This window comes from Natrix helvetica, assembly GCF_964273705.1.
Source record: "Natrix helvetica genome assembly, chromosome: 14".
NCBI classification, from domain to species: domain Eukaryota; kingdom Metazoa; phylum Chordata; class Lepidosauria; order Squamata; family Natricidae; genus Natrix; species Natrix helvetica.
The window spans coordinates 746,966-770,341 of NC_138564.1; the positions used below are offsets into that span (position 1 = coordinate 746,966).

A 23,376-nucleotide genomic window follows, 5' to 3' on the forward strand; every position below is an offset into this window, starting at 1 on the left:
ATCCCCTTCAGCACCTGTCAGCCTCTGATTAAGGCACTTGAATACTAAGTTAGACGTGTCACTCCTGAGGTCCAGCCGCTCAAGAGACCAGCACCAGTGAACTTTCAAAAACATCACTCAGGGAGTCAAGGTCTTCACATGCTATAACCAACATTCAAGTTTCTTCATTATCATATTTCATTGTGTTTAAACTTAGCGCAGAGAAATGATTTTGCCATGACTTTGTACTCCTGCGCCTCCATGCAGAAAACAAAAGGCCCAAGAGTATCTTTTGAGTTATTGTTGCATTCTCTGTAACTGATTTATCAATGCTTTGTTTTTGCTTAAAAAAAGGATTTTAAAGGAATAAATGTAGTTTCATCATAGCTTGCATAAGGTTCTTCTAAAAAGTTGTATTTAGTGCCTGAAGTATCATTTCAGATCTAAATAAATCTGAATCAAACAGAGGTTTAGGCAGGTATATGGCAAATGAATCAATTATACATGGTTATAAAGATGACAATGAGGAAATGTAGTTTTCAAGAGTTTGCTACAATTTATTCTAAATCAATGGCTGACTCAAAAAAACCCTTCTTTGTAGCACAGACGCATCAATAATTCCCTAAGGACATAATTGTTTAACATGATTATGTGCTCTCATCTTCCATGCCTCATAAAAATGCATTTTTATTATTATTTGGATTTAGACAAAATTGTTTTGAATTCTCTTTCTGAGTAAAATATCCATTTCAGCTGGATGTCTTGATCCCCCCCCCCCCCCCCTGCCTAGATAGCACCACAATCAGCTCACAGTCAGAAAACCACCTAGGAGAAACTGCAAAGACCGGACTACCAGGTGCATTCCCAAGAGAGACATGGTCGGGCTGTTAAATCACTGCAAGTTGGAAAGATGAGCGACTGGCAATCCATAGGATGTGCCAAAAGGAAGCAGCAATGCAGAGATGGGCCAGCAGATCATTCATTTTCATCGGGATTCTGAGGGTCGATTATTTTGACGTGTGTGAAAGGGAAGAGCCCTTTTCTTCCATGGACTTCTCCTTCCCACTGACCATTAATATTCATCTTTGTGACCTTCACAATGTCACCAACCTGCAAAAAAGAAAAAAATAAATACAACTGCATAGACACGCGGGATATTCAAGTTATTTCTTCCTACAAGAATTGCATTTCAAGAACATTCTTACATTCCTTCAAGTGATCTGCATACAACCCCCCCACACCCCCGACCCTCAAAAAGGCAATGCTCCTCAGATCAGGACCTCAGCCGGTCTTCAGTGCCTTTGGGAAACTCATCATCTGAGCTGTCCCAGGCACCCCCCTACTTGAAGCAGGCCATCTTCGAGCCAGGAGGTCAATGGCCTCAGTAGCAAGTAGAATGGCTTTCTCCACAAACCTTCTCCTCTTCTGAAATTGCCCAAACTGGCTGGCAGCCAATTCCAGGGTCTGATGATGTCAAACTGCTTCTGGGGACCTAAATCTCTCTCTGTCCTTCAATGGATGAACTCAAATTCTAACATCACATATGAAAGACGAAAATATGTTCTCTTTCCATGTTGTTTATAAGGTTGCCATTTTCACCAAGCTTCCTCTCTCCTCTAGTCAAATCAGGTGCCTGGTAGCACCCTTTGTAGTGATCCTTTCTTTTGTCCCCCTGACTAATCCGGCTCTATGCCTGTGATGCCTTCCCAGGTCTCTTTCGGCCTCCATTCTTATACATTTGGATTTTTGAGCTAGTGTAAACAATGAAATCTTTTAATATAAATTATAAAATGTTTTACTATAAATTAATAAGATTAAAAAAATGAGAAAGCCTGGAAAATTGTTATTTGGGAAAAGATCTGTTTTTTCGTGTGCCTTTATTATTAAAAAAGAATTTGCAGAAGGTTGACCAAGGTGCTGTGTCAGTCATTGCTTTAACCGGAGGATTCCTCCTTCCCCTTCTCCGTACGGGGAGCCTTGGACTGACTACCATTTGCTTCACAAAGCACCCGAAAGGTGGCCGACAGCTGGTCCTGCAACATCCCTGAAGTCACATGACCAAAGTGCAGGCGCTTAGCAACCAGAAGGTGCGTATAATGATTGTAGCATCCCAGGGTTGTGTGATGGGCGTTCGTGACTTCCAACTAACGAAATCAATACGGGAAGCCAGATTCGCTTAACGACCAGAGTGATTTTCTTAACAATCATGGCAAAAAAAAATGAGGTGCAACTTCCTTAACTACCTTGCTTAGCAACAGAAATTCTAGGCCCAATTATAAACCAAGGACTATCAGTAATTCTTTTAATCCATAAAACCTTGCTGTCTTAGTTAGGTCCAAACACCAACAACACAACCAAGAAGATTTTGTGTCTTGCACATACAGTATTGAGTCGTATAAACAACCCAGTGATTTTGGCCCTTCAGGAGTTAACATGCTTTCCCAACGAGTGGACTGCAATCAATCTTCATTATATATTCTGAGATATCAGATATACGCAAGTTTTTTTTGCATTACTAGATTGTAGGAAATTAATTTCATGTCATTATGCCATTAAGTGCAGGTAGCAAGGATCCCTTTGTTTACTAAAACATCAATGGGAATCAATCTTTTATTTATAATTAATTTCAAGCCCTTTCCTGGGCCCTCCACTGGCTTTGGGTGGTACCCAGTGGATTAAAAAGACTACCGGTAATAAACAGCAATAAAAGGTCTCTGTGCTAGTGAGGAAAAAGCAAGTATATAGCAGCCAGTTACAGAACAATCACACAGCAGTTAGCAGGGCCATCCCAGCTCTGCCTGCTGGAAGAGGACTCTGTTATGACAAGGAGGATCTGTTAGGTCTCCATTCCACCGTTCACTCCGCAGACGCAACCTCCCTGGTCCACTCAAGCTGAGATCAAAGAGAAGCTAACCGGAGAAGCTCTCATGGTGGATGATGATGATGATGATGGATTGCTTCATTCCTTGCGAGCAGCTCTCCTGCCTTCAAGCCAACAAAATGAAGTCTCCTTCTCCTACTATGAATCAATTCAAATGATATATATGCAAAAAATGAAAACCTGAAAATGGTCCATCTTTGGAAAATCAAAGTCCTTCAGAGACCCTCCGAAAAAGTTGCTTTTGAGTCATCCTGGTGACTGCCTGGGCATGGCCCAGTGGTTTTCTTGGCAAGATTTGGAAGTGGTTTGCCATTGATTCTTTCCTAAGGCTGAGAGAGATTGACTGGGCCAAGGTCTCTCAGCTGGCTTTGTGTGGAAAGCGGGACTAGTGCCTTCACCAGTATACTAAAATGTCCTTCCACTATAAGATTTGCATTTATATAAAGAATTTATAGGGACTTTTTTTCTTCTTTCACCAAGATTTACTTCCATTAAGTTTATGTAAGAAAGCTACCACCACATTAGGGGGAGGGGGGGGAATCCACAGATCATGTTTTGCATAGTCAAAAGAAATGCAAGTTGGGCAAAGAGGTCATCTGGTAATCTGATAATGTTTACCCTTAATATGTTGAGTAAAATCTGCAAGCATGCAGGAGAGGATAAGTCTATTTTATCAGTCTTTGAATTAAATTATTTAAAATGATATAATTAGATAACATTCTAATGTATCATGAGACTAAAATGCAGTACAGCAAAAGTGTCAGAAAATGGAAATGTTTCATTTTTAATGCTAAAAGGTTGAACGTTGAGATTTTCTTTAGTCACAGAAAATGGGAGAATTCCTCTTTAAAATTATACAATCAAACAGTCCATTTGGACAAGCAATTCCATTTATGCCAGTAGACAGAGCAAAACAGAAGACCAGACAGACGGCTTACAAAAGCTGGATAGATACATGGGTCAAAGGTTCTCCCCCCCCCCCCCACAAAAGGATGTTGTGAAAGTAAATGGTATAAATAATATATTTACCAATTGGTTTCCAGGATGGGGAACAGAAGTCTAGAATTGAAAAGGGGCAGAGATCCCCATCATCCCCGATGGTGCATCTTGATTTTTAGGATTCAGCTTGATTAACGTGGGTTAAATTTAAATCCTTTTGCAGCGGCAGGTAACACCCACGTGGCATTCAACTCCAATATGAACAGAGCGCATGTGTGTCTATAACCGGGAGTTGCAGTTTTACATCTAACAGCCACGTCTCATTTAGCAATTGCCTTGGATAGCAACCATTCACAAATATGACAGTAATAAGCAGCGATAAACACTTCTTGCTTCCTCCTGGTGCAAGATTTGGACAGAGGTCTGTGGAAGTTTTGGCAGCAGGAGAGCCCCTCCACGCAGCTGCTCTTTCCAATGCAGAAGGGATTGTCCCCAAGCCAAGGGATCGCTTGCTTCCATCTCTTTCTCTTTGGGAAAGAAACTGTCCCACCCCTTCAGTGACACACAAGGCTGGCAGGGAGGCCTCTCAAGGATGTCTGTGTTGGCTGGAGCACAAAGGCTAATGCGACTTTGGGAGAGCGTTCCCAGGCAGGGCAGGAGAAAGGGGCAGATGGACCACGGAGGCACTTCCAGGCCAGGTAAGGCCGCTTTGTTAACTGATGGCCTGCTTTAAAAAAGAAGAAGAAGGCTGGACTAAGAGGGGGAGGGAGGGGGCTACAGTGTCAGCCTGCCTCTCTCTGCCAAACCAGCTGTCTCTGGGGGAGGAGGAATGTGCTGTGAAGATCAAGGGGCCAACCACCTCCCTCCCGTGCCAAAGGGGCATGTGAGCTGCGAGGGGCTCGGGAGGCAGGGCCAAGGTAGTCTTGAGAAACCAGGCTGAATGGACAAAGGCTCTCTGGTCCTTTGTCTGCACATCAGGTTTTTTTTGGGGGGGAAGTCCTAGCCCTCATTAAGGCATTGCTATCCATAAGGAGAAAGATTTATTCTGGAACCTAAGGCAGAATTCATAGACTTCCTCCGATTTTATCCCAAGAGTCTGCCAAGCCTTATAAACATCAGAAATCCATTCTCATCGGCAACCCTTTGAGGCCGAACTGATATGTTACCACCCCTCGCAGCTCACTGAATTTCACAGAAGAAATAAGGGAACTGACTTGTAACCTCTGAGAAACTTGAAGATGCTCCAATGAGCAGCCTCAAAGCTGTTAGAAGACTCAGCAATAGGTAGGTGCCAACAAACCAGGCCTGGCCTCCATGGACACCCCCCCCCCCCAATTCAGCATCACCTAAGCCAAGGAATGCAAAATATCCCTGAAACTGAGCAAAACGTCACAGAGACACCTGGGTGCTGTTCTGGGCAGGAAGTGGTTTGCCACTGCTGTCATCCGAGGTTCTTCGTCAGCCTCCTGCTCAGCAGTCGATGGCCTTAAGGTTTCTTTGTGGGGGAGGGGGTTCCTATCTCATTAAATTAGTACCAAGTCAGTCTGTGTTTAGCTTCTCATGACAAACCAAACCAACGCCCAAAGTCTCCACCCATAAGCCATTGACAGTGACTGAATCCCACCTCTTCAAAACATCCCCAGATGAACCCAAGGTGGGCCAAGGAAATTCCCATGAGGGAGAGTTGAAGGGTCCTCCGTTGTCAGGAATTGCTTCATGGGGCAACAACGCCCTGATTTGGCTGCCGCTTATCCCAGGTGCTCCCACCCTTCCTTTCGATCTCCCTTTCTCTTTCTCCATTTACTCCATTCAACTTCCTTTAATGCACAGCCCATCATCTATTAAATGCCAGCTCATCGCAATAGCACTTAGACTTGTATACCGCTTCATAGTGCTTTTACAGCCCTCTCTAAGCGTTTTACAGAGTCAGCCTCTTGCCCCCAACAATCTGGGGCCTCCTGACCCCGGAAGGCTGAGTCAACCTTGAGCCGGTGAGATTTGAACTGCTGAACTGCAGCTAGCAGTCAGCTGAAGTAGCCTGCAGTGCTGCACTCCAACCACGGCACCACCTTGGCTCATCAGTCCCATCCAAACTTTCAGGCTTCCAGATGCTACCAAGGCACAGGAGGAGCCTGGTGGGGTCAGGCCCTGATCTAGCCCAGCACCCCACCCCACACAACTGGGAACAATTGTGCATCTTTGGGAAGCGGCTCAGCCCCTCCCCTGTGGCTTCCTAGCAATCACTATCATGAGCAGCACCAAATGAGCAGAGGATGCTCTGGCTATGATATGACGATGTAGAAGCAGAGAGGGACATCGCTTGAAAAATATAGCTAGGCGCTAGAAGAACAATTTAAGTATGAATAGTACCACCTACCTTGTCAATTATAAAGGGAAAAACACCACTTTTGACCTTTAATTTTTTAAAAACTGAATTTGAATATCAAAACACCCTAACCTAGGGGCCATCTCCTGTAGGCTCCAAAATATCATTTGGAAAATAATATTTTCATTATCCAACTCTTTTCTTCACTTCTAAATTCAATTGCAGTATCGGGGATACAGTTAATTGTTTGGAGGGTTTCAATACGCCCCACGGTAGAGGATTAACTCCTACCGCAAGAGACTGACTGACATTTGGGCTGTCCCTTTTCCTGAGCATTAGAGAAGGAATGGGAACAGGAAGCCTCTTGGGAGGCAAACTGCTATCATTGCTACCCGCCTCTCTGAAAAGTAGTCATTGCAAGTTGGGCAGCTATATATTTATATTGATTAAATAGATGTTTTTTTCTTCTGAATGTTGGCAATACAACCTCAGGATACTGTGGTGCTGCATACTGCTTGCAATTCTTTACTCATAAAAAGTAAGGACATTCTGAAGAAATCTTTAAATCTCTTCAAACATAAGAGAACAAAATATTGTCTAAGATGCAGATACTAAAGGCCAAATTCTACCTATATCAATCAACTGAAAACAACAGAGTTTAATAATACCTTAGATCAGGGTCAGTCAACCTTTTTATACCTACTGCCCACTTTTGTATCTCCTTTAGTAGTAAAATTTTCTAACCACCCACCGGTTCCACAGTAATGGTGATTTATAAAGTAGGGAACTAACTTTACTTTATAAAATTTATAAAGCAGAGTTACAGCAAACCCCTGCTGCCCACCATGAAAGCTGGAACGCCCACTAGTGGGCGGTAGGGACCAGGTTGACTACCACTGCCTTAGATAAAGGAAGAAAAAAGGGAAACAAAAGCAAAAATATCTTGAGATTTTTGAAGTGGACCATAAAAAAAGCATTTTCTATAATTGCCCAATCAGGAGGAAATGTTTAAAGCTCAAAATATTGGCCTTTGTTCAATGAGAAATTAAAGAGGCCACAGCAACAGTGATCAGGTATCAGGAAAAGCACATGACAAAAACAACTGGGTAACCTAACCAAAGAATTACAGAAAGAGGATAAGTGCCTGGGGCTTTTACTGTATTTTTCAAGAAGAAATAGGAAGGATTAAGGAATACAACTGTGAAAGAAAGCTTAGGCTATAAGTTCTGCCACAGTAGGAGATCACTTCAGACCAAAATTGTGCTTGTTCCTCACCCAGCCCAGCTTTCCAAAAAGCTGCCAAAAGAAAGAAAAGGAGTAGCAAAGAGACCCAAGGAGAGCTTGCCGGGTTGGCCCAGCCTCATCATTCCGAGGGAGGAGACACACAAGAGATACACACACACACAGAAACAGAGGGGGGAGACCGGTGAGCATCATTGGCGAGGGCTCTCCGGCTTCCTCGAAGCCTGACACCTGGGGTGGGCGTGCAAGGTTCAGCCCCTTTTCCGCTTCCCTGAGCTTCTATACTCCTGCAGTGGAGTTGTGCTGCCGCCAGCTTTCATTGAAAAGCGTCCTCTGGGTGGTGAAAAGTCCCCTGTGCAACTTTTAAAGCTGCGGCTGGACTCTGTGGGCCCACCCCCCTTTTCATCGTCCCCGCCTCCCGGATCCCTTTCCCACCCTGCAAGCCCTTGTGTTAACAAAGCTGGCGTCAGTCGTAACCGGGTTGAGCTAGTATCTCGGGGTGGAGACCAAGTTTCGCGTCTCCCCAAGCGACTGAGTCACATCCCGCACCAACAAGAGCCGGAAGAAGCTCCAGCAAGAGTGAGGTGCCAGAGAATCAGCCCCGGCCGCTTCTCCATCCCCTGCCATTGCCCTTACCTTCTCAGGCAAGGAGTGATTGGGAGGGTAGGGGTGGGGCCAGCCAGTGGTGGGATCACCTGACAGGGAGCCACAGCAGAGGGTCCTAAGGGCCGCATGCGGCCTCGGAGCTGCAGGTTGCAGACAGCGGCCTAGGACCTACACCTCCGGTTCAGCAGACAGAATGAACATGGAACGAACATAGAGTATAAACAAGGCTACTTTGCTTAAATATTTAGAATGTGAACAGTCATCCTTTCATTAACATTCAAAGAATTTTAATATTATGCAGTAGAGAAGCAGATTCACTAACAGCTAAAAGGCCTCCATGGATTGCAAAACCTGAATATGTCAGCTGCATCCCCCACGCCAAGCCTAATCACTAAGCCTGATCACAAAGAGACACAGAGTTTTACCAGAGGCTCCATATTTAAGAGTGACCGTGGGAGGTGGGATCAGAACATTCAATTATTTACCAGTTCATGAAAACCAGAAAGCAGAGAGAACAAGCTAAAGCCCTGTTTGAGACAGGCCCTTCCAACCGGATGAGGGAACTGAACTAAGCTGCATGGAACCTGCTCCAGCTGAACGGCTTACCTCTAATGCCAAGGCAGTCTTGTCATAAGCACAGGGAACCCTCTTTTGAATGGCTTTGGCATAGACTGGTCCATTCTGGGTCGAAGGCAAGGGGTTGATGACAGCCCCAGGAGTATGGGTGGCACTGGGAAGAGGGCTCGAGGTCTGAGGCTGAGCATAGGCATGAGCGGGCTCGGGAATCCCATAGCTATTGGAATTCCTGCCCCCATGCTTCCCATGAGGTGAGGATCTCACAAGCTTCTCAACATAAGGAACAGGGATCATCCCAATGCGCCCGTCTTTGTTTCTGGCACTCCACCACTGGTCTTCGGGTTTTTCTACAATGACGAGTATCTCCCCCTTTTTAAATGGTAGATCCTCCGCATCGTTACCAGGAAAGTCATAAAGAGTCCGAACATATTCCACATTTTCCTCTGCAGCTGATACACCAGAGCCAGGACCAGAACCCATCAGTGGATACCTGAAGGCAACATGGGAATTACTCAATCTCTTATGAAACAATGACATCCTCATAACATTATCTTTTGTTGTTTTGTCACCCGATTGCTCAACTATTCTGAAGTGCTTACATGGGGCTGCCCTTGAAGACACTTGGAAGCTTCACGTAGTCCAGCATCTGGTGATGCGAGCAATAATGGACATGCCTTCATATGCACACGTGACACCGTTACACTGGCCACCCGTTTCCTTCCGAGTGCAATTCAAGGTGCTGGTTGTCACCAATAAAGCCCTACATGACACAGTGCTGGTTTGTACTCGGCTAATGTGAGTCAACAAGGCTGATGACATTGAACAACATTACCACCTTTTGGGGCTCAGGGCATGTCTTCTGTTTTACAGCCCACCACCTGGAATGAAATTCCACCTCACCCTCATGACATTCTGGAGGGCTATAAAGGTTGGCTCTTCTCCCTGGTTGTCATGGGTGACTCTCTCCGAAGGCCTGCCTGCAACCAGACAATTGCAGCCAGACAACTGTAAGGGGGGGGGGGGGAGGCCCTGGAATGTAAGGGAGGTTTGGGAGGGAAACCTGGAATGCAAGTGTGCCAGCTGGCAGCCTGAGACCGACCCAACACCTCAAGGTGTCCGAGGGAGACAGTCCCCAATCAAAGAGAGTTTAAGCCATTGGTGGACAATGGGAGGTCCAGGGGGGAAAGTTTTCCTTTGCTGCCTTGGAGCGAAATCCTCAGAATGGGCTTTTCTACTTGGGCCCCCATAGGGAACCTTCAGTAGTTTTATACTCCTGGTTACAAAAATGTCCCCGGAGTTTCTTTTGCCCTCTGGCCCCCTGGGACGGTGGAAGGAGCTTTGCTGAGGGGGGGGGGGATTTTAGGGGCTTGGCCAAATCTGCCCTCTTGATCTTTATTTGGTCTTTACATTATTGGTATTTTTCTGACTTTGTCTTTTTGAACTGTAGGGCCTTTTATTCTCTTTGTGGGCTGCCCAGAGTCCTTCCCCATCAAATGCATTCAGTTAAAGGCGGGCCCGACTCGGGGAGCCCCAGGGCCTGAAGGGTGGGTGGGTGGGTGTGGGGGAGGCTTTGATGGGCCCATTTCCCTGAAGAGCTGCTCTCGGGAGGAGCCTTTTTAAATCCACCCGCTGAAGGCCGAAGCGAGGAAGAGCAGCCTGCCCCCCTTCCCACTCGGCGACCCCACCCGCGGGCGGAGGGCCGGCTGACCTGGGCGCGGGCTCCAGCAGGGTGGTGGTGTCCAGGTAGTGGACCTTGTAGAAGTCCAGCAGGGCCGGCAGGTGCTCGAACTCCTGGTCGCCGATCTTGAAGCGCCGCCCGGGCAGCGAGTTGATGATGTAGTGCGAGACGCGCGCGTTCTCCGACACCGACAGCACGTAGTCGCCGGGGCAGGTGGACGAGTCGCGCACCAGGAAGGTCCCGTGCCGCTGGCCCTGCAGCCGGCCCTGCGCCTCCGCCCGCGATAGCGGGCCCGCGTACCACGCCGCCCGGTCCGACGCGTCGAAGCGGCGCCCCGACGAGGACGAGGGCGGCGGTGGGGGCGGCGACGACATCATGGCGGGCGGGGCTCTCGCGCCGCTGCTCCGGCCTTGCCGCCGCGCCCGCCGGAGCCCGCGCCAAAATGGCGCCGCAGCGGAGCGGGGGGGAGGAGGAGGCGGCGCGCGATACGCTCTCTGCGCAGCCGCGCCCAGCCTCTTCCTCGGGGGCGGCCGGAACTTCCGCCCGGAGAGGCTCCTTGCAACGAGGGAAGGCGGGGCTTTCGCGCAAGGCCCCGCCCTGCGCCTGGAGGAGGCGGGGGGGGGGGCTTTCCCGGGCCCTGTTCCGGTCCCGCGAGCGGCTGCCGGGCGGGGAGGAGCCCGTAAGGCCGACGGCTCCGGCCAAGGAGATGGAAGCCTCGGAAGCGGCTCCCGGGCGGGCACGGGACTGCGGCGCTGGGAGCCTGAGGCCGCCGTCTTGACCTCGGGGACGCCGCCCGCCCGCCTTCCTTTCGCCCAGGTGGCTTTATGGTCCGGCGCCAGAGGAGAATTTGAACCTGGGCATGTTCACAAAAGAGGCGCCGGGGCTGCATTTGGAATCGTCAACCAGCAACGGCCTTTATTAGGAGGAAGAAGAGCAACCGAGGTTAAGTTCCCCCAGGGAGGGAGGGACGGAGGATGGAAAGAAAGGAGGGAGGGAGGGAGGTGGCATGAGAGCTGAGCTGTTACTTTCTGGAACCCTCCAAACAGATTCTGAGGGAGAAATGACTGAAAAGAAGGAATGATTCTTTACAAAGCCGGTTTTCACTGAGAGGCAAAGGAAATGTCCGAGAAACCTCCTGCCGAGACGTCAATTTCTCTTCCAAGGTGCCAGAATCGACTTTTTAGGATCCTTTGTCTTATCCTGGTAGCTTCCTCTTCTTGCTAGTCCAGAGGAAAGGTTGCTTTGGTGCACTGGAAACCTAATGCAGCATTTTTTAAATAAATAAAATAAATATGGGAAAAAAATAACAGGCTGCTTTTCTTCCCATCTGTATGAAATGCAGTGATTATCATGAGTGGTTCCGAGAGAAGGAAAACGTGGAGTCCCAGGGGGCCAAAGCCAAAATATTATGCCAAACAATCTTTAACGCAGATTCTGTGATGAATTAAGTAGCATGTCAGCTTTTAGTAGCTAGTTAATTTGATGCAATCTGTTTTACTGTTAAATTTCTGAGGTTTGTTCTAGTCAGCAAATAATTTGAAGATTCACTGACATATACTGTATTTTTTCTGGAGGTTTTCCACTGGCCAAGCAATGAGCTATACATCTATGGAGATATTCTCAGTCATCCAGGTCACGGTTGTCTCAAAAGTGCTTTTGCAAAAGGCAACTGGACGCTGTTTTTTCCTTAAGGAAAAAGATGCTTCGATTCTCATCAAAGAACCTTCCATCAGTTGAATGAACTGCACCTTAAAAGGCTTCTTGCGGTGGCTTTGGCTCTGCTCAATTACTACTAAATGGCATCAGGCTTCCTCTAGGTTGGTAGAGTTCCGATGGCAGCCCAAATCAGAAAAGCCGATCCCAAAATAACATCTAATTATTCATGCGCTCAAATTCCTCCCAATCTAGTATTCTCAGGACCTCAGCAGACACACCTGAGTAATCCTGGACTCCCTTGCGCTGTCCGTCAGACACACCCATTTCGCCGTCTGTGAGAATCGCCCTTGGCAAAGTAAGGATGCAGGCCGCCATCCCAGAAATGTCATCTTCCAACTGGGGACCCTCTTCCCAACAGTCTCTCTCAGCATCGTAGATGTGGACATAGTCCATGCAGATCCCACGGTTATGAGATCTCCCTCCCAAGACGTAGATCCTGTGGCCCAGGACAGCAATGCCAGGCTCACCGTGCCCGGCATGAAGAGGACGGACGGTTGTCCACTGAGAACTGCTTGGGGTATAACAAGCAACCTGGTAGAAAACAACATGAAAAGAGCGGTCATTTTAGGATAGGAAGAGCCTTTGGGAACAGCTCCCTGAGCTTGAGAATAAGCACTCTTGGGGTGGGGGTTACTGGAAACACCCTCAAAGTTGCCAAACTTCTGACAGCCAGCAATTTGCTTTACTCTGGGCTACAGAAAAGTGTAAACACGACTTTCATTGGGCACCACTCTGGTCTTTGGACTGGCGCTGGAGGTTTTGGCACCAGATAACCAATTTCCATACACTGGGATTGGGAAAGCTACATAATGCTTGGCCTCTGCGTTGACTGTAGGCTTGTCCCAAATATTTGACCCGACATAACAGATGATCCTATTTGCTCTGGAGCAGTTGGGGGGCCGGGAGTGTCTTGTGCCTGACTGCCAAACTCCCAATTTACCCCCCTCCTTCCCCCCTCCTTTTCTCCTTTCATAGATTTTTTCCCGTGCAGAGGGGAGAGGCTGTTCCTCAAACCTGAACGCTTGATGGCTGGCTGGGGAGTTCTGGAAACTGAATTCCACCTATCCTCAAGGGACCAAAGTTGAGAAATACTGGCTTAAGCTATCTTAAGGGGCTCTAAACACTTACCTAAAAAGTGCTCATTCCAAGATGAACTCACAAGTTCATCTTGACAGCCTTCAGTCAACTTGGTCTCAGCGGCTTTTGATATCATTAAACATCAATAAGAATAGAGCTGGAAGGGACTGTGGGGTCTTCTAGTCCAACCCCTGCCCAAGCAGGAAGCCCTATACCAGTGATGGCGAACCTTTTTTGGCTTGCGTGCCACAAGTGGGGGGAGCGCAGGGGGGTCGTGTGTGGGTGTGCTGCACACATAATGCAACGTGCGACCCCCCCATTTTTTTGCCTTCCCCAGGCTCCAGAGGCTTTATAGGAGCCTGGGGAGGGCGAAAAGAGCCTCCTCCGCCCCCCCGGAGGCCCTCCGGAGACTTCAGGGACCGTCCGGAGGCTTCAGGGAAGCCTTCGGAACGCTTAAAACCACCCTCCGAGCAAACCGGAAGTCTACTACCTCCATTTCTGTTTCTTTTATATCTGAAGCCAGAACCTGTGTTCTTCAGACATGGCATCTTTGCTTAGGAAGGTTCCCTGTGGGAGGGAGGCCTTTCTTAAAAGGGCATTTGGGGAATGACTGGATCCGATGGGGACTGGGTGATAATTTATTTGGTTAATAGTTTCAAGTAATGTATGCAAGTCTTTTGTATTGGGTGGTTAAGCTACACAAGTCTTCTAAATATCAGCAGCGTGCAATAAAAACGCCATTAACGGAGCCAAAGGCTGCCTCACCTCGTGAACGTCTCTTCTGTGGCCAGAGTCATTGTTACTGCCTCCAATCACATAGAGCCTTCCCAACAGCGCAGCCATCCCGTGCCAGGCTCTCCTGATGGGACTCTCACTTAAGATGTCCCAGCGATTGGTGGCCGGATCATAGCACTGCAGCTCTTTTAGGTACTCTTCTCCTCGCCTCCCGCAAGTGATGTAGATCTTGCCTTCCAGTTCTGCTCCTGCATGGGCATAGACCTGTATCAATGGGACAGAAAGCAAGAAGTAGCAGAGAGAGCCTGTTTCATCCGATGCACCAGAAGCATCTGCAATCAGTGACTGCCCCGCCCACCTCCCCCATGGCGCTTCTTCTGGCTGCTCCAGCATCCCAGCCAGAAGCGGCACTGTGACAGCCGCCAGGGCTGAGGAGGCAGCGGTGGCAAGGGCTTCCCTCCCTTCCCACCCGAGTGGAGTACTTGCACGGCTCCAGCCTGCGGCTCTGATGAGGATCCGCGGTCTGGAGCACTGCGACTTCCAGCCAGGATATATTCTGCCAGGCCTTCGGCGGCATCTTTATGCAGGTAGCTTGACTCCCTGCCAGCAGCTCCTCCAGTGTCCCGGCTGGAAGCAGCACCGCAACAGTCGTGGTTACCTGGGGCAAAGGGCTGGCGGTGGCGAGAACGGGCGACCATCACCCCTTTGTCCCTTCCCCAACAGAGGTTGTTGCGCTTCGCCCCTGCCACTCCTTCGCCTCTGGTACCAGGACGCCGCCAAGGGCCTGGCAGAATATATCCCAGCTGAAAGCAACAGCGCAACAGCCACCGCTACCGGGGGCAAAGGGGTGGCGATGGCGAGGACGGGTGGTCCCAGGCTTCCCTCCCTCCCCCCGTCCGAGCAGGCTTCTTGCGCGGCTCCAGCCCACGGCTCTGATGAGGATGTGCGGTCTGGAGCTCTGCCGCTTCCAGACGGGATATATTCTGCCAGGCTCTTGGCGGCGTCTTTATGCAGGTAGCTTGCCTCCGTGCCAGCAGCTCCTCCAGTGTCCCGGCTGGAAGCAGCAGCGCAACAGTCGTGGTTACCTGGGGTGAAGGGCTGGCGGTGGCGAGAACGGGCGACTGTCACCCCTTCATCCCTTCCCCAACAGCGGCTGTTGCGCTTCTGCTTCCAGCCGGGATGCTAGCGGAGAAGCTGCTGGTGAGGCGGCGACCTAACCGCATAAAGACGCCACTGAGGGCCTGGCTCGCTGACGTGGGAGCAGCTATGGTGGCTGCCCGGTTGCTCCTATCCTTCCCCCTGTGGCTACAGTTGCTGCTCTTCTGCGGCGCCCGAGCCAGCCAGGCACTCCAGACCGTGGGGCCTCATCAGAGCTGCGGGCTGGAGCTGTGCAAGTAGCTCGCTCAGGTGGGGAGGGAGGAAATCCGACCTTGCCACTGCCACCCCTTCGCCCCCGGCAGCTGTCCCAGTGCCGCTTCTGGCTGGTGTGGGAGTGGCTGCAGGGTCCTGCCGGCCGCTCCCGTCCTTCCCCCTGTGGCTGCAGCTGCCGCTGCTTTTCTGGGGTACCCGAGCCAGCCGGGCACTTTGGACCACAGATGAGCCACAGCCTGGAGGCTCTCTTGGCATCTTTTGGCACGCTCAGCTGTTGCTCTTCCTGTTCCATGTGCACCCTGGAAACAAAAAGATCATTTTCCTGACATGCACATGCGCATCGGGCAGCTCCACTTCTGCTTTCTGGCACACCAATGTGCCTTAAGACCAGCTGGCTACTACGCCCGAACCTGGAAGAACAACTGGTGATGGCTCCGCTTGCCAGGAGAAATGGCTCTGTGTGCCATAGGTTCGCTATCACGGCTCTATTCTAAGCCCTCCGAGAGCCGGCAAAGGGCAAAGAATCAAAACCCTCCACAAAGAGCACAGAAGTCGTTTTGCATTTGGCCAGGCAAATTGTCCTGGGGCTGAGTGTCAGCACTTAACCTCCGAGAGGCAAACACCCTCAGATTGCTTTTGCATCCCGAATTGGTCCTCTACTAATAGGGTAAGACCTGAAGTTCCATGGTGGGCAGGGCTGGGGAGTCCAAAGCTTTCCCTTCCCTCCCCCCCTCCGATACCCCTAGCGAGGGCCTTCTTTAGATCAGAGACACAGCCACTTTTAGTGGGGCATTCCATCCAAGGGCCGGCTTTGGAGAGCTTTTTGGCCACGACTCCCACCAAACTGCCTTGGTGTTCCCCGCCAGCTTAACTAGGTGCGTCATCATCTCCGAGGCCCCTTCAGGCCAAAGACCTGCCTGCCACCCTTTGTCTGCCCCTCCCTGCTTACCTCCTTCTGGAGAGGAGCCACGTATTCCCAGCTGTTGGTTTTGGGGTCGTATTTTTCCACCTCCCGAAGGTCCTGCCGATAGTTGCGTCCAGCCACTGCATAGATCGCCCCGCCCACCACACAGACACAGAGATCCGCGTGCTCTTGCTGCAAAGGCTGGATCTGGAGCCACTTGTTGTGTCTTGGGTCATACCTTTCAAAGAAACAAGACGGACAGCTCTCCAAGAGGTTACAGGAGTGGGGTCTCGAGCACATCTCTGATCTCCGCCCTCTCACTATGAGACTTATGGGGGCCACCAGCGTTTCTTGGACTCTGGCTATGCAAATCACAACTGTCTCCCCCTGAGCAACTGACAGTGGCACGTTGTCTTTGTGTTCTCTTCTGCTGCCGCCCCAGTCTGGTTAGACACCATCAGCGGCTCCTTCCAAATCATTTCTGTTCCACAACAGCCGCCCTATATTTTGTTCTCTTCAAACAGCGCAGTACCAAAACAGTTATGCTTGCAATCTTTCCATTACCAAGATCATCTTCCCCACCTGAAAAGACGTATTGGAGAAGCCAGCTAAAGTAACTGAACCATGCCTTAAGGCAGCTCTGGGATAGTTGAGAGGGCCCTGGGCCTATTTTGCACGAAGCTGAAGACACCGCAGCACTGGGAATATTTATGCATTTCTGAAAGGGATTCTCTTACCTCCAACATCTGGATTCTGCTCGAAAACCTCGGACATTGTTATCTCCGCCAATCAGATATACAAAATTGTGGAGAACAACTATTCCCTGGTTGGACATTCTTGGAGACAAGGCTGTTGTGAAATGCCTCCATTCTCCCAAAAGTGGGTTCAAATACCGGGCTTGGTTGGTGAGGGCAGTAGACGGGGTTGAATGCATGCCCCCAAAGCCTACCACACAGTGGAACTCAGACCTCAATTGTGTATGCATGTTCTGAAGCACCGGCTGTAGGCACTCGTTCTTATGGTAGATTAGAGCATTAGCTACCGTCTCCTTTAAGGGACAGGAGCTTAACTTGTTGTGAAGTCTCTGCAGAATTTGGAACTCAATCAGAGGAAAGCGGACTGTCTCCAGCAGCTTAGGAGACTCCGTCAGTGAAACCTGATCTGTCTCCAGCTGTTCTGGCGTGTAATGGTAAAGGAGGGCCCCTTCGTAGACCTCATTCTCAGAGTTCACCTCCAAGAGATTACTGTTGAGGAGGGCATAGACCTTCTCCAGGGGAAGTTGGCGGTATGTCTCTGTCTTTGAGAGGGTAACAAAGTTTTTCAGAAAGTAGGAATCCAGCTTCTCTGTCAGGTAACACAAATCAAAGAGATCAGCCAGTCTATACATGTCCACAATATTCTCATCATCCACCCAAAGCATGAGGAAATCACAGCAGAACTTGATGATCTCAGAGATCTACAAAGGAGAAAAGCACGAAAGTGATATGAGAAGGAGCAATTCTGGGTCTTCAAAATAATATACCTAATCATTATAATTGCACATATCTCATAAATTCATAGATTGGATCAAAATAAACTTAATCTGTATAAGTCTCCCTATTGCAAAATCATCTGTTTGATGGGTTGAGATCAGACTAATGACAAACCTTTATGAGCTATGGAACATTCATGCAAGAAAAAGACGATTAATTCTTTTTCCCCAAGAAGCAGACATTTCAAGCGTTCAGGGCCACGCAATAGGGATCAGCAAGAACAGAACGGGAGGAGAGCTTCTTGGATCCAATCCAAGAGCAGGTTCCCATGGGGCCAATTCTCTGATATCTATTTTAACCCTAAACACATTGCAAGATTATTACCAAAAGCTCGGATAATAAACACACCAAATATCCAACACTAAATTTACATGAGAAAACAAATGCAAACGTAATGCAGATTCTGAATACTGCTGGGAAGTCAACTAGTCTGAAATATGGGGAAGAATTGCCTTGTTGGGTGGCATCTCTTGCTTTTGAAACAATTTTGTGTTATCAGTTGCCAGGCAACTCTTGAGTTGGTAACAAGGATTAAGATCACCCAGTGACCCAGGAAAACGTTCATACAATGTAATAAAGGGAAAGAAGCAAGAACGGACAGCAGGCTCACCTCACTTCCTGGCTCTGCTCTTGGGAAAAGGGCAAGTGGCTTCCTCAGGCTGAGAGGGACAAGGGCAGCCCCAGGTCCCCCAGCTGGCTTTGTGCCTGAGGTAGGGTTAGAAGCCTGGTTTCTAGCCTGACAATTGCTGGCTCTAAAGTGGTGTCATTTGATTGACAGGATCAGAAGCATGCCCATTCCGTCAGAACATACTGGATGGCATGAAGGGCTGAACGCCAGCAGCTTGGCTTGCACGTGGCCTCCAGTGCAGCTCATGCACTAGCAGTGCACACCAAAGCCCACCCATGACCATTTATACCGCCACATTCTAGGCCAGCTGTAGCTTCTGAATGCTCTTTATAGGCAGATTCATGGACGGTGGGTTGCAACAGCCCAAATGTGGAACTTTTTATCCCCCAAACAGGCACAACTGGTGCACAACTGCCCCACTCCCAGCACCCCAAGTTGGTCCAGGTGTAAAAAACCTCCAGAAGGGATTCATGATTCCTTTCATGACATTGATAGGTGGAGTATGGTTAATGCCACACCCGGGCACTGGCTGGGGGATCCAGATAATCTGGTACCGCTAGGACCCTGCGTGACTTTCTAGCACCGTTGGTCCAGTGATGCGTTTTTTGAGGGAGAGATGGACCACTGCTTCTTTAACACCCCTCGCCCAAGAATAAAATCCTCACTGCTTGGGTTCTACCATTCATTGTCTCCCAGGAGGCCCTGACCAACCATGGGGGAGATGGCTCTAATTAACTGACAGCCACACAATTCTGAGGACCCCATTCACCTCCTTGAGACTTCACGCTTTGCTCAGATTGGGCCTCAGTCAGCCCAAGAGAACCTGTGTAATTGGGGCCAAGGGATTATTCATCAAGGACTTTGACTAATCCTCCCAGCAGTTCTGCAGATGTTCCTCTCACCTTTTTTTCCTACTTCAGATCAGGTCACCTTAACTAGAGCTGTTGGCTAGCCCTCAGCCGATGGAATAAGAGTGGAAAAATAATTACCTTGTTACCTTTATTACTACAATGCCATCCTTAATGTAGACTCTTATAGATGTTAGGCCAGATTCCCTCATCTATCTCCAGTGGTGCTCTGGGTGTCTCTTTTGTTTCGTTTCCAAAAGCTCTTTTGAAAACCAGTGAACCCTATGCGGTCCTTAAACAGGGAGAGGCCCAGAGGTGTCACCTTCTCATTCTAGGTAGCGACTAAGGCCTCAGGTTGAATTCTGCAGCAGAGCCTCAGGGAACTCCCTCTGAAACCCAGCGGAGTCTTCCAGGGGCTGGAGAAGGCCGGCTGAGTAGGATCACCTCCCTAACGTGTGAAGCCACACCAAAGGGATCCAGAGCAGTCAGAGAATGGTCTGACCAGGACAAGAGGTCAATATTAACTTTATTTCTTTTATTTCTATCGCCGCTCAGTTCAACAATGGAAGGAGATGAATCACATCCAAGGTGGCCATGAATGCCTGAGCTGCCAAGGGATGCAAAGTCTCTCAGCATCGCAAGACTGGGAACCTCTGCCACCAATGAGGAAGGGAAGCTGCTGTGCCGCAGAGAGGCTGCTGCAGTAGCCACAATCTCATTTGGGTCCCTGGAGCCCAAGTTCACAAGTGGGATCTCAGACCCAGTAAATGATGGGGCCTTGGACTGCCATAAGACAATAATAATTCACTGCTGCCAGGAGTTGCTGCTGATGTCACACCTGAAACCCAGGTAGAAGCATCTTCTAAGAGGGGAGTGTCCATCCCAGTTCATTCAGGCATGTCAAATTGACTCTCTCATCTATGATAAGGTCCTGGATGAGGGAGGCCTTGTTGCAAAATGACCTGGTATTTAGAGCCGAGGATCTGTTGACTTGCTCCAGGGCTGAACCCAGGGAGCTAGAAAAGGCCCTACAAGCATCTTCCCTGAGAATGGTCCCACCATTATCGCCTTCAGCCTGAAATCATGCGACTCCCTGCCCCATCCCTCCATGAGCCACTCTTCCTCGGGTCTAGGAGCCCTTCTGACTTCAAGGCATTCTTCTGGCAATCCTTACGGAGCCTCTGCGCTGCTTCTGTTTTACCATCCAGGCCCCCCTGATCCACTACAGGCCCCAAGAGCTCTAGAGGAGCCCAGCTCTCCTAGCTGGATGATTACAAAGCCTTTGACCTACGGACACAGCTTGGGCTTTTTCAGCACTGGGCATCTCTGGAGAAGGGGCGGCATCTCCGGACGTAGCACAGCATTTTTACCAGCTGCCAACCTGGGTTCATGCTCAACTGAAGGCATGCTTACATGCCAAAAGCATGGCGTTCTCTGCCCACAGGCTGAGATCCACTGTGGATGCCCTGCTTGTTCGCCCTCCTGAAGAGCAGGAAAGGGTGACCTTTGGGAGGCTGGGACACTTTTTCTTTTGCCATGTAGGAAATCAGCAAGATCCAAAATGGGAGGGGGTGGAAGGGCTGTAAAATGGGCTACAAATAGAGATAGGGTAACCTCAAGATATATAACCAGATTTCACTACCATCCAGGGGATTTGGGGGTCTTTTTTATTACTTTATCATGTAAAGGAATTTCAAAGTTCCACAAATTTTAAAGCAACTTTTATCACACTACTAGCTCTTATGTCAGACAGATCCCTAGCGGTCTCAATTATCTAGGGTTCATAGTGCCCTTCTTGAGAAGTGTGCTATGTTTCAGAAACTATCTGATCTCTCTTAACAAATGAAGAAGCTGTCCTTCTTCCCCAACACATCTCACCTCTTTTAGAGCTGCCAAAGCTCACCTGTAGCTGACAGGACGCCGCTAGAATTTCTTGCACATTGTTTAGGCCAAGTTCCAGATCCGAAGTATATATGAAGTTCAGGATTTTACACATGGCATTATAAGATATGCCCTGAATATGAATTTCTTCCTGTTCCATTTCTCTGAGTCCCCCAGCAAACATTCCCCTACAAAAGGAAAGATCTTCTTTCAGTTACTTCTCCCAATGAAAACATCCCATGGACAACATCCCATCATGCAGTTTCATCCTTGTGCTGCCTTATTTCCTACAGAGGTGGCAGGGCGAGATGTGCTGACAGGAGGACCCAACTCTTATGGCCCACTCGGGCATGTATGGGATGATACGTCAGGCCGGGTTCCATCTCCTCTGCACACAACTAGCCTGCCACGTCTGGGACTTCTCTCTGAGCCATCACCTTTGCTAAGCGATAGCAAAGCGAGATCAGGATGATCGAGACAGGGCATAGAGGAACAGGATCCGTGGCCTTAGTACAAAGACAAAGAGAACCTGAACCAGGAGCTCAATTCAAAGCCAGGTTGCATTAACAGATGCCCAATGCTCTGGTTACAGGAAAGAAAAGCTTGGCTCTATTTTGTGCAGGTGAGGTTCTCCAGAATCTGGAATCTCACCCCTCGCATAAGAGAAGAACTGCCAGGATTGTGGTGGGGAGAGAAGACCTGGAGACTCAGTCATGGGAGGAAGGGAGCGTATTTAGTCTACAGATGAAAAGGTAAAGATAAAGGTTTCCCCTATCCAGTCATATCCAGATCTGGGAGGTGATGTTCATCTCCATTTCTTGCCCAAGGGAGCCAGCATTATCTGAAGGGATTTCCATGGTCATGTGACCAGCATGACCACACAGTGAGGGGCATGGAATGCTGGTACCATCCCATCAAAATGGCACCTATGGTATTTATCTACTTGCATTTGTGTGCGTTTGAACTGCTAGATGGGCAAGAACTGGGGTAGGTAACAGGAGCGTACTCCATAGTGCAGCACTTGGGTCTCGAACCCAGGATGCCAGCTTTCCAATTGACAACCTCAGCATCTTTAATCACTAAGCTGCCACGCTGCCCAAGCTACAGATTAAAGAGAGGCACAATTACAGCCCACACAACTGGAGAAGGAAGGGAGCAAATGCTGTTTCCTCCAGGGAATATGCTACAAATAACTTCAGGAAAGCACACAGCAACTTTAGATGCCCATTGTGAGAGCTGTTTATGTAAGAGAAAACACTGATTTAATTACTTGAGGTTCTTTCTAGGTAAAGCTTCTAATGATGAGCTGAGCAGCCATGTCAGCATCCTGCCCTGAAAGAGAATGGGCTTCTTCATGTTCCCTTTGACCGATTCCATTGCAGAATTTTGTAAAGGAAGACACAAAAGCAACACCCACCTTTTGCAAATACTCCTTAAACAGGCAGAAAGAGCATTACAGGTAAGAAGCGGGAAGACAAATGCTAAATTTGGTTTGATTACATTTGATTAAATCTAATGATTAAATTAGATGCAGCATATAAAAGTCAGAGTTTGCCAGTTTCAAATTTTCCGTTGCTCATTTTCAGCCATTTCAGAGGTTAGTTTTATTACAGGCACAGACCTGAAGTAATCACAGGATGCAGCTAGGAGGATGCGATGAGCCTCAATGCTCTTCCCCTCTACATGCAGAACAACGTCGAAGAGGATGCCGCCGTCCCGGAGAGCCCCCAGGCCACTCAGCAGGCTCTGGGAGTGCCCAGCGCTATGGTAGGTCCTGCTGGAGCACTTCTGGGTGAAAGGCTCCAGGGGGATCTTGAGGCGCTCCGTCTCCTCCTGCCGACCCGCCATCCTGGGCAGAACCTCCTTGGGAATCCGAGGGCTTCCCTGAGGAGCAACTGGTTTCGCTTAGGCTGATTTCCTCATTCAAAACCTTCCTTGCCCATTACCCTGAACACAAATTGCAGGTTCCTATATGCAAAAGAAAACAAGAAAAGAAAAAAGATGATGGAACCTTTTACGGGGATGACATTCGGCTGCTTTCAACTTCAGTCAATGGAAACCCCCCCCCCCCCCTTTGGCCTGTTCAAAGCAGGAGAGAGAGAGAGAGAGAGAGAGAGAGAGAAAGAGAAAGAGAGAGAGAGAGAGAGAGAGAGAGAGAAAGAGAAAGAGAAAGAGAAAGAGAGAGAGAGAGACCTGGTCCCCGTTCTGTGACAGCCCGTCGTGTCCCCGTCGGAGTCTGAATCTGCGAGGGAAGATGAGCTGCTACAAGAACTGACAGCCACTGAGAAGGCGGACCCGCGCTCGGCGGAAGGGCCGCGGGGGCTTTGGCGGCTCCGCCAGCCTCCCGGGGGATCCGCCCCCAGCGACAAGCGCCGCCTCTCTCCGGCCCCACTGGCGGGCCTGCCCCGGCCAGAGGCTTTTTGCACAGGCCGGCCTCGCCCACGGCCGCCATCCCCC

The 23,376-nt window shown here is 49.3% G+C and overlaps 2 protein-coding genes across 3 annotated transcripts; both read right to left on the reverse strand.

Annotated features, from left to right (window-relative positions):
* Positions 1-512: 512 nt before the first annotated feature.
* LOC309398897 (crk-like protein) lies at positions 513-11,116 on the reverse strand (the record flags this gene model as incomplete). The annotated part of the gene is given in 5 exon segments (XM_081966185.1): positions 513-1,089; positions 8,580-9,039; positions 10,258-10,721; positions 10,723-10,794; positions 10,796-11,116. Coding segments are annotated over 5 exon segments (1,452 nt in total). The 3' UTR covers positions 513-954.
* On the reverse strand, positions 11,116-22,848 carry KLHL22 (kelch like family member 22). Of its 2 annotated transcripts, XM_081966181.1 has the most exons (7): positions 22,541-22,848; positions 20,942-21,107; positions 16,768-17,486; positions 16,076-16,268; positions 13,786-14,019; positions 12,162-12,474; positions 11,116-11,485 (listed from the first exon to the last, which is right to left on the reverse strand). In XM_081966181.1, exons 1-7 carry the CDS (start codon positions 22,765-22,767, stop codon positions 11,448-11,450), a joined length of 1,890 nt encoding a protein of 629 aa, XP_081822307.1. In that variant the 5' UTR covers positions 22,768-22,848; the 3' UTR covers positions 11,116-11,447. The 2 variants fall into 2 exon arrangements, with proteins under 2 accessions (XP_081822307.1, XP_081822306.1); XM_081966180.1 differs by having other exon boundaries at positions 11,116-12,474; positions 22,541-22,845.
* Between the last annotated feature and the right edge of the window lie 528 nt (positions 22,849-23,376).